This window comes from Typha latifolia, chromosome 14 (genome assembly GCF_019914945.1).
Source record: "Typha latifolia isolate L0001 chromosome 14, TyphaL0001v2, whole genome shotgun sequence".
NCBI classification, from domain to species: domain Eukaryota; kingdom Viridiplantae; phylum Streptophyta; class Magnoliopsida; order Poales; family Typhaceae; genus Typha; species Typha latifolia.
In genome coordinates, this window is record NC_133099.1 from 2164981 (window position 1) to 2175867 (window position 10887).

At 38.1% G+C, this 10887-nt stretch overlaps 4 protein-coding genes across 4 annotated transcripts; all 4 read right to left on the reverse strand.

Annotated features, from left to right (window-relative positions):
* Positions 1–165: 165 nt before the first annotated feature.
* On the reverse strand, positions 166–1510 carry LOC140801193 (uncharacterized). The gene has a single exon (XM_073156190.1). The coding sequence runs from the start codon at positions 1195–1197 to the stop codon at positions 334–336; it is 864 nt and encodes a 287-aa protein (XP_073012291.1). The 5' UTR covers positions 1198–1510; the 3' UTR covers positions 166–333.
* Positions 1511–3136: 1626 nt separating this feature from the next.
* Positions 3137–4654, reverse strand: LOC140801184 (uncharacterized). The gene has a single exon (XM_073156185.1). The coding sequence runs from the start codon at positions 4096–4098 to the stop codon at positions 3292–3294; it is 807 nt and encodes a 268-aa protein (XP_073012286.1). The 5' UTR covers positions 4099–4654; the 3' UTR covers positions 3137–3291.
* An 831-nt stretch (positions 4655–5485) lies between these two features.
* On the reverse strand, positions 5486–6880 carry LOC140801309 (uncharacterized). The gene has a single exon (XM_073156340.1). The coding sequence runs from the start codon at positions 6409–6411 to the stop codon at positions 5587–5589; it is 825 nt and encodes a 274-aa protein (XP_073012441.1). The 5' UTR covers positions 6412–6880; the 3' UTR covers positions 5486–5586.
* Positions 6881–7952: 1072 nt separating this feature from the next.
* On the reverse strand, positions 7953–10605 carry LOC140800606 (uncharacterized). Its single transcript, XM_073155360.1, has 2 exons — positions 10537–10605; positions 7953–9785 (listed from the first exon to the last, which is right to left on the reverse strand). The coding sequence occupies exon 2, from the start codon at positions 9128–9130 to the stop codon at positions 8108–8110; it is 1023 nt and encodes a 340-aa protein (XP_073011461.1). The 5' UTR covers positions 9131–9785; positions 10537–10605; the 3' UTR covers positions 7953–8107.
* Between the last annotated feature and the right edge of the window lie 282 nt (positions 10606–10887).

Here is a 10887-nt window from a genome sequence, read left to right on the forward strand (position 1 = left end):
TCTAAAAGCTTAGGATTAATTCACCAATTACTCTAAAAACTTAAGTTGTTAGAGAACGGTGATTTTTATATTTTATATTCTAATGAGTAACATTCTTACACCAAAGTCATTTCTTTCGATCAAGAAAAGAACCAAATGGGAGTTCGATCTTTAAACAAACTAAAATTTATGTAAAAACTCTTCAAAACTGAGTATTTGATTCTTCTTCTTTTTCAATAATAGATATACATTTGGACACATGTACAAAATAATGGTAAAAGAGCCATTAGCAAATCCATAAAAATGTGGATGCTAATGATGGAGTTTAAATGGGTAGAGAAGCTCATGGAATCTTTATAAACTTTGGATGTTAAGAAGAGAGACCCTGTTTTGAATCAGTCTCCTGAACAAGCAATCTAATCCCATCTCGAGATTGTTTAGCATACTCTCCAATGTCTTCAATTGGTTTTCGACCTTCAGTACCCTTCCATCATCAGTATCTTTGCAAGAACAAAATGCTAAATCTATGCTGCGCATGTAATTAGTATCCATGTCCTCCCCCTCGCAGGCAACCTTCCTCTTGTTCGTCGCCTTTGAGACAAAAGACCATCTAGTAGCCTTGGAACTTTTCGAAGCAGAGAAGGAGGCGATAATTGATTGAAGTGTATAGATGGTAACTTCTTTTGCTTCTCTCAGAATTCTAGTAAGATCATCATCAGAAGTAGAACAAGAAACTGATGTGCCATCCATTTGCTTCAGTAATCTGTAGCAATTCTTGACATCCTTCTGGGCCTTCTTTCCAAAACGAATGTAAGAATTCACCTTAATTTTGATATCTGTCTCTCGTCGTCGAAGGGCCAACTGAAGGTCTTGAACCTGCTCTTTTATTCTGGCAAAGCTATCTCGCATGATGCCACAAAGATCTAAGACCTTCAGAGACACCTCAAGCTCCTCTTCCAACCATTTTCTTTGATGTGGATGGCAGAGAGCTTCTCGGTTGTGAGGCAAGCGAAGAAGCTCATCTATGCAGTTGTATAGTTCTCCTAGCCCTCTCAGCCCATCGCATGTTGTTACCGCTGATGGAGCGGACAAAGCCATATAATTCTTCATCTTCTGTAGCTCTTCTTTGATGGTGTGAGCAAGGGGATGAGATCCTAAAGGTGCACTAAATGATCGAACATGGCGAGGTTGAACTGGAAATTCGGCAAAAGACGCCATCTTTGTTATCACTAGCTTGAATGGCAATTGAAAGGCAAGAAAGAGAAGGATGATGATCTTGGATTGATCCTTGATTTTCAGAACCCCTTACTTATATACCAGATACCTAAAACAGCCTGGAGAGACAAGTAGAATCTAGCCAACTAAGCTTCACTTTTGTTGTCATCAGCCTGCAGGGGGGAATTTGCTATGTTTCTTCCAGGCAGGTAGCAACTTGTCTGGTGCCAGATCCATATTATAGGAGTTGGTTCTGTCATCAGACATGCAGTTTTTATGTATTAATGTCAAATGCACGAGGGTCATATACCTGCTTGTGTTGACAATACCCTGTAAGGTTTCCAACAAATTCAGTTAGATGCCTTATCATATATTGAAATATGAACTGTAATCTGATAGCTATTAGGCATGACTGCAAAGGAAAAAAAATTGCAGCAAAAAACATATGACAAGCAAGGTCAATTCACAATGTCTACAGTCTGTTTTCCTTCTTTGTTCATTTATCAGAATTATATCCGGAACACGGAGATCAAATTAGAAGTCCTCAAGTAGACCATGGTATGAAAACTCTACTACAAAAAAAGAGTGAACAGAGAGATATTCCAACAAAGAATAAATAATTTTCAGGAATAAGTCAGTTGGAAGTATATATATGTGAAGAAATTGTAAGTTTAACATGTCAATAATTCCATCATTCAATATTATAAGTTCAGCACACTGATTTTGCAATGGGCCACTTATCTCCATTACCTGAAACAAATTGTGGTCATTGCTTTTTCTTTAGTTCAAGAATTGAATTGATTCCTGACTCTTCTTCGTTGTATGTGATCAAACATGTTTCAATTATTAGCAGCAAAGATCCCCCACATAAGACCCATAAGTTGCTCCACAGCCTCTTAAGATGAATCACAAGCAACATAAAGATGCTGCTGCTTCTTTGGTCCTATGCGCATAGGGAGCGTGAAGTTTCTCTAGCAATGCTTCAAACTGTCCCTGCATCTATAATAATGATCACTCCATGCAAAGTAAAATAAAATCAGGTCTGTACTCTGTAGACAACTTTTCTTCAAGTCATCAAATGAGTAAACTCATACATGTATGATGAATGTAAGATGACATCAGTGGAAAAAAAGAAGTAGCAAGTCTGCATCAATACCTTTGAATCGCCTCATGCCACCTTAGGTCGCAACCCATGCTTTTAGGGAAATCTCTGTCAATATCAATGACATTTTAGATCTATAAAAGCTTAATCCAAAAGTTATTATATCTAATGCCTCATTTAAGGTCCGTAATTGTCTCTTTGTCAGCATGTAATAAAGGAGACCATCTAGTGTCATAAAAAGTAATCGATGTTCTTCATACCAAGGAACAGAGTGCAATAAGAAAATAAGAATACCAATTTTCAGAGCGAACATATATTTCTAAACAAATAACTAATATTAAACACTTCCAGAAAATAAAAAACGAAGTATATAACTATCAAATAACTAATATTAAGCACTTCCAGAAAATAAAAAACGAAGTATATAACTATCAGTAAGGCGACGTTGAGGATAAGAGAATAAGGAATTACAAGGGTTATAGATACAAAATGAGACTACTCAAGAATACATGTATATTTTTTTGAGAAACTACTAAACCAAATCATACGGTTGAGAGAACCCTCGAAGAGGATAAATCGTTAGACTAAGATATGCTTCGGATAGATCTTCTCAGTTCTGTCATTTATTAACATAACTAATGATATGCCCCTACCTATACAGATCATTGAGAAAAAATAAAGTGAGGCGGTTCTAAGAGTTAACTATGTAGTTTTCAATAAAAACATTATCAAGTATTATTTCGCAAGCTTAACGGCAATGATTAAGCCATTCTCTGTACTATTACTTACAATGCATATAGTCATGGTAAATTAGCATTCAAGTTGAGAGTGACACAAAACTTTGCATTGATGCAAGCTTAAGTATATATCATTTGAGGAAGAACAACAAAGTATACAATATCAAACTTATGCACATGGGAAAATTTGGAAGGTGATGAACCAATCCTTCAAAAAATTGGATGGCTATCACTGGATATTGGAGATCTAAAGGAATTTTATGAGCTAAGGATGTTTAGAAGAGAAACTCGACTTTGGATCATTCGTCTGAACAAACATTCCAATCCCCTTTCTAGACCTTCAATGCTGACCTCCAATGTCTGCAATTCCTTTTGCACCTTCACCATCTTCCCCTCATCATCCTTGAAGGAATAAGGAAAGAACAAGGCATCATCCTCATCCTCTCCTTCCTCGCATGTCACTTTCCTCTTGTGCAATGTCCTTGAGATAAGAGACCACTTGCTAGTCTTCGGTTTCACCATTCTTGTGGACAAGAATGTCAAAATGGTCTGGAGGAATGAGATAGTGATCTCTCTTGCTTCTGTCAATAGGCAAATTGCATTTGATAGACCTTGGTCTTCTTTGATGGTAGAATTTGCTCCAGACTTGCTACCTATCTGCTTCTTGATATCCTTGTTTGCCTTCTTCCCCGATCGAATATAAGCTTGTACTTTGCTTTCAATAGCTGCATCTCCTCGTCGCAAGGCTGATCTAATATCTTGAACATGCTCTTTCATGGCAGCCAAGTTATCCTTCATTCCACCACATAGGTCCAACAATCTGATAGAGCCTTCCAGCTCCACTTCTACCAATTCCTTTTTCTGGGATTGATTGCTTGGTAAGCGAAGAAACTCCTCGATGCATCTGTACAAATCTCCGAGCCCCATGAGCCCATCGCACATCATCTGGGCTGTTAAGGGGGATGAATTCATGCAAGCCCTCAACTTGTGGAGCTCTTCTTCAACCTTGAGATAGGCGGAGTGAGATCTTGACGGCAAGCTGACGGATCGGATATGGCAAGCCATCTTTTGGTCTAGGTAACAGAGACTGTTTTAGTCTGAAACAATTGAAGGGCAAGAGAAGGAAGTGGTTGTTCCATTTGATCCTTGAGCTCCTCTCTATTTATAAACCATCAAGAAACCTTTGAGATGAGGAGACACCGAGAATCTTGTGAAAAGTGGGTCTTGTAGCCACTACCACAAACATCTCGTGTGCATTTATTCATTGTTAACGTTGTCATGCTTCAACCACTAGCTGCAATGATCCACCAAACGAGATCATATTATGGACTGGTGGTAGACCCAACTAAGCCTTCATTGACGAGGAGACACCAAGAATCTCTCTCTCCCTCTCCCTCTCTCTCTCTCTCTCTCTCTCATGTCTATGTGGGCGTTGGTGCTCAACGTGATTCTTGTAGCCATTACCACAAACAACTCCTGTTCGTCTCCTGTCACCTTCATGTTTCAGCTGCAACAAGCTTATGATGCGGCAGCTTTAATCAAAGCATTTTGGAAATTGTACTCCCAATTGATGCTAATCATATACACATCTCGGTTATGCCTAAATCAAGATTAGTCATGTCAACTCGGGCCAATATAGTAAAGCATATATATATATATACTATTTTCTTGCATGTATACTCCTCAAAAGCTCCTTATGTTCTTGTATATCCCTCCAAATTTCGTACTTGCATGAATACTCTAAAAAATCTATTGTTTTTGCATGAATGCCCTCTTAGTTACTTTCCAATTAATTATATGTTAAAATTTGAAGTATTTAATAGGTGATATAAAAAAGGATGCTCTTATTTGAGAGTAATGTATCCAAAAAGAATAAGAGATCAAATTTTAATTTAACTTTCATGGGTATGCCAATATATATATATATATATATAACGTAATTTTCCATATCAATTTACCAAAGCAGATAAAAGAATATGAAACAATACTGGCAGGCAAAAGAGCTATTAATATCAACGAGACCTCAAAATTATAAAACCTATAAATTGTGAATTTAAACAAAATAATATCTATTATTATGAGGAGTTGCTCAATAAAGAATGACACATTGCCCGGAAATCATTCATGTAACTGCGAAAAGGAAGTAAACCACAAGGCTAAAGTAAACATATAGTGTCAAAATTGAGCAGTCTTATGAAAAATGTAATCATCACCGGAAATATCATCCAGAACATAATTGTGAATCTGTCACAGGATTTGGAGCTGGAATATCTCTACAAGCAATAATCGATATCTAATCATAACTTCATAAGCTATTCCCCGAGTCATTAGGAACTGACGAGCAAAAGACAACGCATAAGAGTATTAGTAGGAAACCAAATCAACAATGAGAAAGACCATTGTATATAATCAAATGTTTGACATTAATTACAACGGTATATGGTACATCTAATTTGCATACAAAATTGGAAGAACTCATAATGATTGATGAATCCTATAAAAGATGGATTCCAATCATCGGATATTGGATGAATAAGGCGTAATGAGATCTTTTTATGAGCTAAGGATATTCAGAAGAGCAACTCTGGTTTGGATCAGCCTCCTGAATAAGAATTCTACTCCACTCTCTAGACCTCCAATGCTGACCTCTAATGACATCAATTGCTTTTGAGCCTTTGGTAGGCTTCCATCATCCAAATCCTTGCAGAAGTAAGAAGACAACCCAAAGGTCTCATCCTCTTGCTCCTCATTGCGTGCCACTTTCTGCTTGTGAAACATCTTTGAGACAGGAGACCACTTGCTAGTCTTTGGCTCGACAATTTGTGTCGACAAGAAGGACAGAGCAGATTGGAGGATAGAGACGATGATCTCCCTTGCTTCTATCAACAATCTAACGACTGTTGAAAGATCATTGTCCTCTTTGATGAGCGAAATTGGTCCACACTTATTACGCGTCTGCTTCCTAACATCCTTGTTTGCCTTCTTCGTGAGACGAATGAAAGCTCGAACTTTGCTTTCAATTGCAGAAGCTCCTTCTCTTCGAAGAGCACATTGGAGGTCTTGGATGCACATCCTCATTGCACCGAAGTTATCCTGCAGTGCCCCGCAGAGGTCCAGAAATCTGACAGACACTTCAAGTTCCTCTTCCAGCCATTTCTTACACTGTGGATGGGAGATAATATTTTGGTTGCTTGGCAAGCAGAAAAGCTCCTCAATGCGCACATACAAATCTCTGACCCCTTTCAACGCATCACACATCATCTGCGGTGCTGAGGAGGAAGCTGCACAAGCCTTTAGCTTCTGCAGCTCTTCTTCTACGTTGAGTACAAGAGGATTAGGACTTGAGGGAAGGCTGGCAGATCGGAGGTGGCAACCCATCTTTGCGCCGTAATATTGCAAGGACTCTTTTCTATCAAGGTAACTGAAGGAGTGAAACAGAGATGGAATGGTGAGATTCGAAGCTTGGCTCCCTCTACTTATAAACCGAACTCAGAACCACAAGACACCAAGAATCTCAGCAACCAAGCTTCCATGTGCTGTCAATGCAGGTCTTTGTCTGCAGCGTGATTCTTGTAGCCAATTTTGCAAACAATTTGTATTCTTTAAATTTTTCTTTAGTACAAGAGATGGTTGGGCATCTTCATAATTCAAGGCCATAATGTTCCGAAAAAAAAAAACCTTTAATGATTTCATAAGAAAACCTTATAGAATGCAAAAATCAGGATTCAGTACCAGCAACATCTCAATTAGCAAGACTGCATGAGCTGTCCATGTGGGTCTGGGTCTGCAATGGGCTTCTTGTAGCCATTACCATGAACAGCTCGTGTTCATTTCTTTCTTCTCAGGATTCCTGTGAATTGGAACTTCTTCATTTTCCGAGCTGTCATGCTCCAATTGTTAGCAGCAAGATCTTGTAGCCATCACTGCACGAGCATCATATGTTAGGTGGTGGATCCAAGAGATGATATAAATATTAGCAATTTAGCAGCAGACTACCCACCAGAACGTATTTCCTGTCGGTGTTCTGTTGATTAAAAGAAGCAGTGACAACTTTCATGGCGATTATAGCATCAGAAATTGGTCTTCTTGCAAATCAGTAATGCATCTACCAGCTCTCCCTCACCTTCAGATGATGTACGTGCATCTCATCAAACAATAAGATTAAGACTACGTGAGCAATGGTCCAAAGAGAACCTAAGTAGGCATAATAAAATGTCATAGTTACATGCAATCATCTTTTCATTCTTCAAGTACCAGGCTTCCCCTTTTTTTTTCTCCCCTCTTCTTATGAATCAAGGAATAGTATCATGTTGCACGAAGACTTAGAATGTCTTCTGCTATAAGAATTGCGATCTAACATGAAATAAGAAAAATTTCAGTTTTCTGATATGGACTTAAAATGCATAATCAGAAAGAATAGCTGTTAAAGGAACAAACAACAACAAGAATGTAATTACCAGGCAGGCAAACACCAGATATCACTAAAATTAGGGAGCACACATCAATACTGAAGTTGTAAGAAGATAGACAGTGTAACATAAACAGGATAATAAATACACTTGTGGAGGAAAAATAATGTTAATGATGCATATAGAATTGCTTTGGAAGCATCATTCCGGAAGATGTGAAATAATTAAAATTGAAGGGCCAAGTATGCTAATTATCAGTAATCTTCTTGATGAGTACCTTTATCAGTGCTTAAATGATAGGCTTCTATCCATATAAGGGTTTTTAACACAATTTTGTGCTAGAACAGCATCCAACAATTTTGTAAAATCTTTAAAGAACACAGGTTAGAAAAAATACCTATACACCATAAAATTTCTACATGAAATTGAAAAGTATTTCATAAGCTAGTACAAGCAAAAGATGAAGCATGAAAATGTTACAAGAGTCAACTAATAGAAAAATCCCTGTATTTTTATAAGATAAAGTATCTGATTTCAACTGCAACAGTATGCTATACAATTTTCAATTGTAGACAGGCAGAAATGACACTGATCAGAATCCTTTAAAAGGCAGATTCTGATCATTGATCACAAGAAGTACAAGGTCTGAGACTCTGAGCACACTTTTACAAGCTAAGCTTATTTAGTAGAGAAACTCTACTTCGGATTAGTTGCCTGAATAGACATTCTAATCCATTCTCAAGACCTCCAATGCTGAGCTTGAATATCTGCAATTGCTTTTGAGCCCTCAAAACCTTCTCGTCATTCAAATCCTTGCATGAAAAAGAAGCAAAGACAAAGATATCATCATCTTCTTGCTCTTCCTCGCATGCCACTTTCCTCTTACTTAATGCCTTTGAGGCAAGAGACCACTTGCTAGTCTTTGGTTTGACCATTTGCTTCGACAAGAATGACAGAACAGATTGAAGGAGAGAGATGGTGATTTCCCTCGCTTCAGTCAACAGTCTAACTACAATAAAAAGATCATTATCCGATTTGTTCTGAGAAATATATCCACACTTGTCACCCATCTGCTTCTTGACATCCTTGTTTGCCTTCTTCGTGAACCGGATGTAGGCTTGAAATTTGCTCTCAATAGCTGAAGCTCCTTCTCTGCGTAGAGCAGATTGCAAGTCTTGAATGTGCATTTTCATTGCACCCAAGTTATCCCGCATTGTCCCGCAGAGGTCTAGCAATTTAACTGATCCTTCAAGTTCTTCCTCCACCCATTTATTCTGTTGTGGGTGGGAGAGACCATTTTGATTGCTTGGCAAGCAGAAAAGTTCTTCGATGCATTCATACAAATATATGATCCCTTTCAATGCATCACACGTCATCTGAGCTGTTAAGGAGGAGGAAGCTGCACAAGCCTTTAGCTTCTGCAGCTCTTCTTCAACCTTGAGCACAAGGGAATTGGGTCTCGTGGGCAAGCTGATGGATCGCAGGTGGCAAGCCATTTTTTCGCTGTAAGCGTGTAAGAACTCTTTTCCTGTATAGCTATTGAAGAAGAAAGAAAGGAGAGATTGTTCAAGTGATTGGGCTTGATCCGTGGACTTCCCCCTACTTATAAACAAAACTAAGAACCAATAATGTAGAAATGTAGTTAGATGGGGAGACACAGAGAACTTAATAAGAACCCAAACTCCCATGTGCTATCAATGTAGGTCCTGCTCTTGTACATGGTTCTTTCAGACATGATTGCAAACAAGTTGTCTTCTTTAATATTTGCTTAATGCAACAGATTGCAAACAAGTTGTCTTCTTTAATATTTGCTTAATGCAACAGATTGCATGGAAGCCTGACATTTCCCCGCTGTCCAGGGCAATCATGCTTCAATTATAAGCAGCAATATCGGCAGAACGAGTGCCATAATTTGGTGTTGAATTGAATCCAAAAGGAAAAAGGAAATTCGCCAATAGTTTTAAAGAAACAACCATTTAATGATAGAATCAGTATTCATTACCAGGAACGTTTCAGTAGGTGAGCTCGCATGTGGTGTCAATATGGGTCCTGCACCGCAACATAGTTATTGTAGCCATTTCCGCAAACAGGTCGTATTCACTTCTTTGTTCTTTACTAATCCATGTGAATTGGGTGCCCTGCACTTCTTCAAGACTTCGTCGTTCCGGGCTGTCATGTTTCGATTATTAGCAGCGAAAAAAGTCTTGTAGCCATTACCGCACGAGCATCATATGTTTGGTGGCGGATCGAAGAAATAACTCAATTATTAGCAGCAGACAACTCCCACTCCCACAGCCTATTCCCTCGCGCTCTTATATTGGTCGAAACAAGCGGCGACAACATCTGCATAGCCAATTAGCCATTATAGCTGCATCGGTATTGTTTTCTTCTTTTTCCTTTTTCTCTTAATACAATTTGAGCCTGAACCATTTCATAAGTTGGAAAATTCCAAATAACGCCCTATGTTTCATCATTTTCCAATTAACAACCCGTCATTTTATCACCCTACCCTCCTTTTTTTTAATATATTTTTCTTCCGACATCTGAGTTAACTTAACGTCTTAACCCAGCCATTTTTAAACAGACGGGTATCAAACAAGAATTAACCTCCATTTTGTTTAAGGGCTTATAACCAATATTTATGGTTATGCCCTCTTTTCATTTCTCTATGTTATGGGTTTGGCTTGAAGAAAGAGACTAGATTATGGTTCAAGGGAAACTAGAGAGTTTTGATTTGGTGTGGTAGGATACGGTGATTAGATTTTAAAAGAAGTTTTTAATTTGGCGAGGAAGGGTTTGGTAAGATATGACTTAAAAAGGGTTTGGTTAGTGTAGGTCTCTTCCATTAGCTCGACTAGAGTTAGTTAGGAAAGGGGAGAGAAGGAGGTCATCCGCGACGAAAAAGACACGCAGCCAAACCCTAATAAAGCTAGGGTTGAGTTTTTCTTTCTTGGAGTGAGGTAGAACATCCGAAATGGTTTATTAGAGGTAAATATAAAGAACCTTATAAAATGTTCAGTCATGTGGAAGTGAAGAATGAATTTGTTAGAAAAGTGATTATGGAAAAGTATTTAAACAAGAAAAAAGAGATTACTTTTCTCTCGCCATTATAAGGATTACATGGAGTTGTTCTCCTTTATCTCTCTCCTTTTGCCATCACACCCCTGCGTAATTGAATTCATGGTTAAGGAACAATTCAAAGTGATAATACCTTTGGATACAAAATTAGAGCTGTAGCTAATAAACATACGAACATTTCCATGAAGATAGAGCTTCAGCATGTAGGAAATGTAAGAAAACTTAAGAACTGTGACTAACAGTCTAACATGATATAACAAAACTTTCAGCTTTCTTATATGGACTTAAACTTAAAAAGATAATGATGGAAGACTAGAGCAGAAAACATCAAATTAACATATACAGAATATCAATAAGAGTAAGTAGC

Excerpts from the sequence above, each read along its gene's own strand:
- LOC140801193 (XM_073156190.1), bottom strand. The coding sequence starts at position 1,197 with ATGGCGTCTTTTGCCGAATTTCCAGTTCAACCTCGCCATGTTCGATCA.
- LOC140801184 (XM_073156185.1), bottom strand. The coding sequence starts at position 4,098 with ATGGCTTGCCATATCCGATCCGTCAGCTTGCCGTCAAGATCTCACTCC.
- LOC140800606 (XM_073155360.1), bottom strand. The coding sequence starts at position 9,130 with ATGGGAGTTTGGGTTCTTATTAAGTTCTCTGTGTCTCCCCATCTAACT.
- LOC140801309 (XM_073156340.1), bottom strand. The coding sequence starts at position 6,411 with ATGGGTTGCCACCTCCGATCTGCCAGCCTTCCCTCAAGTCCTAATCCT.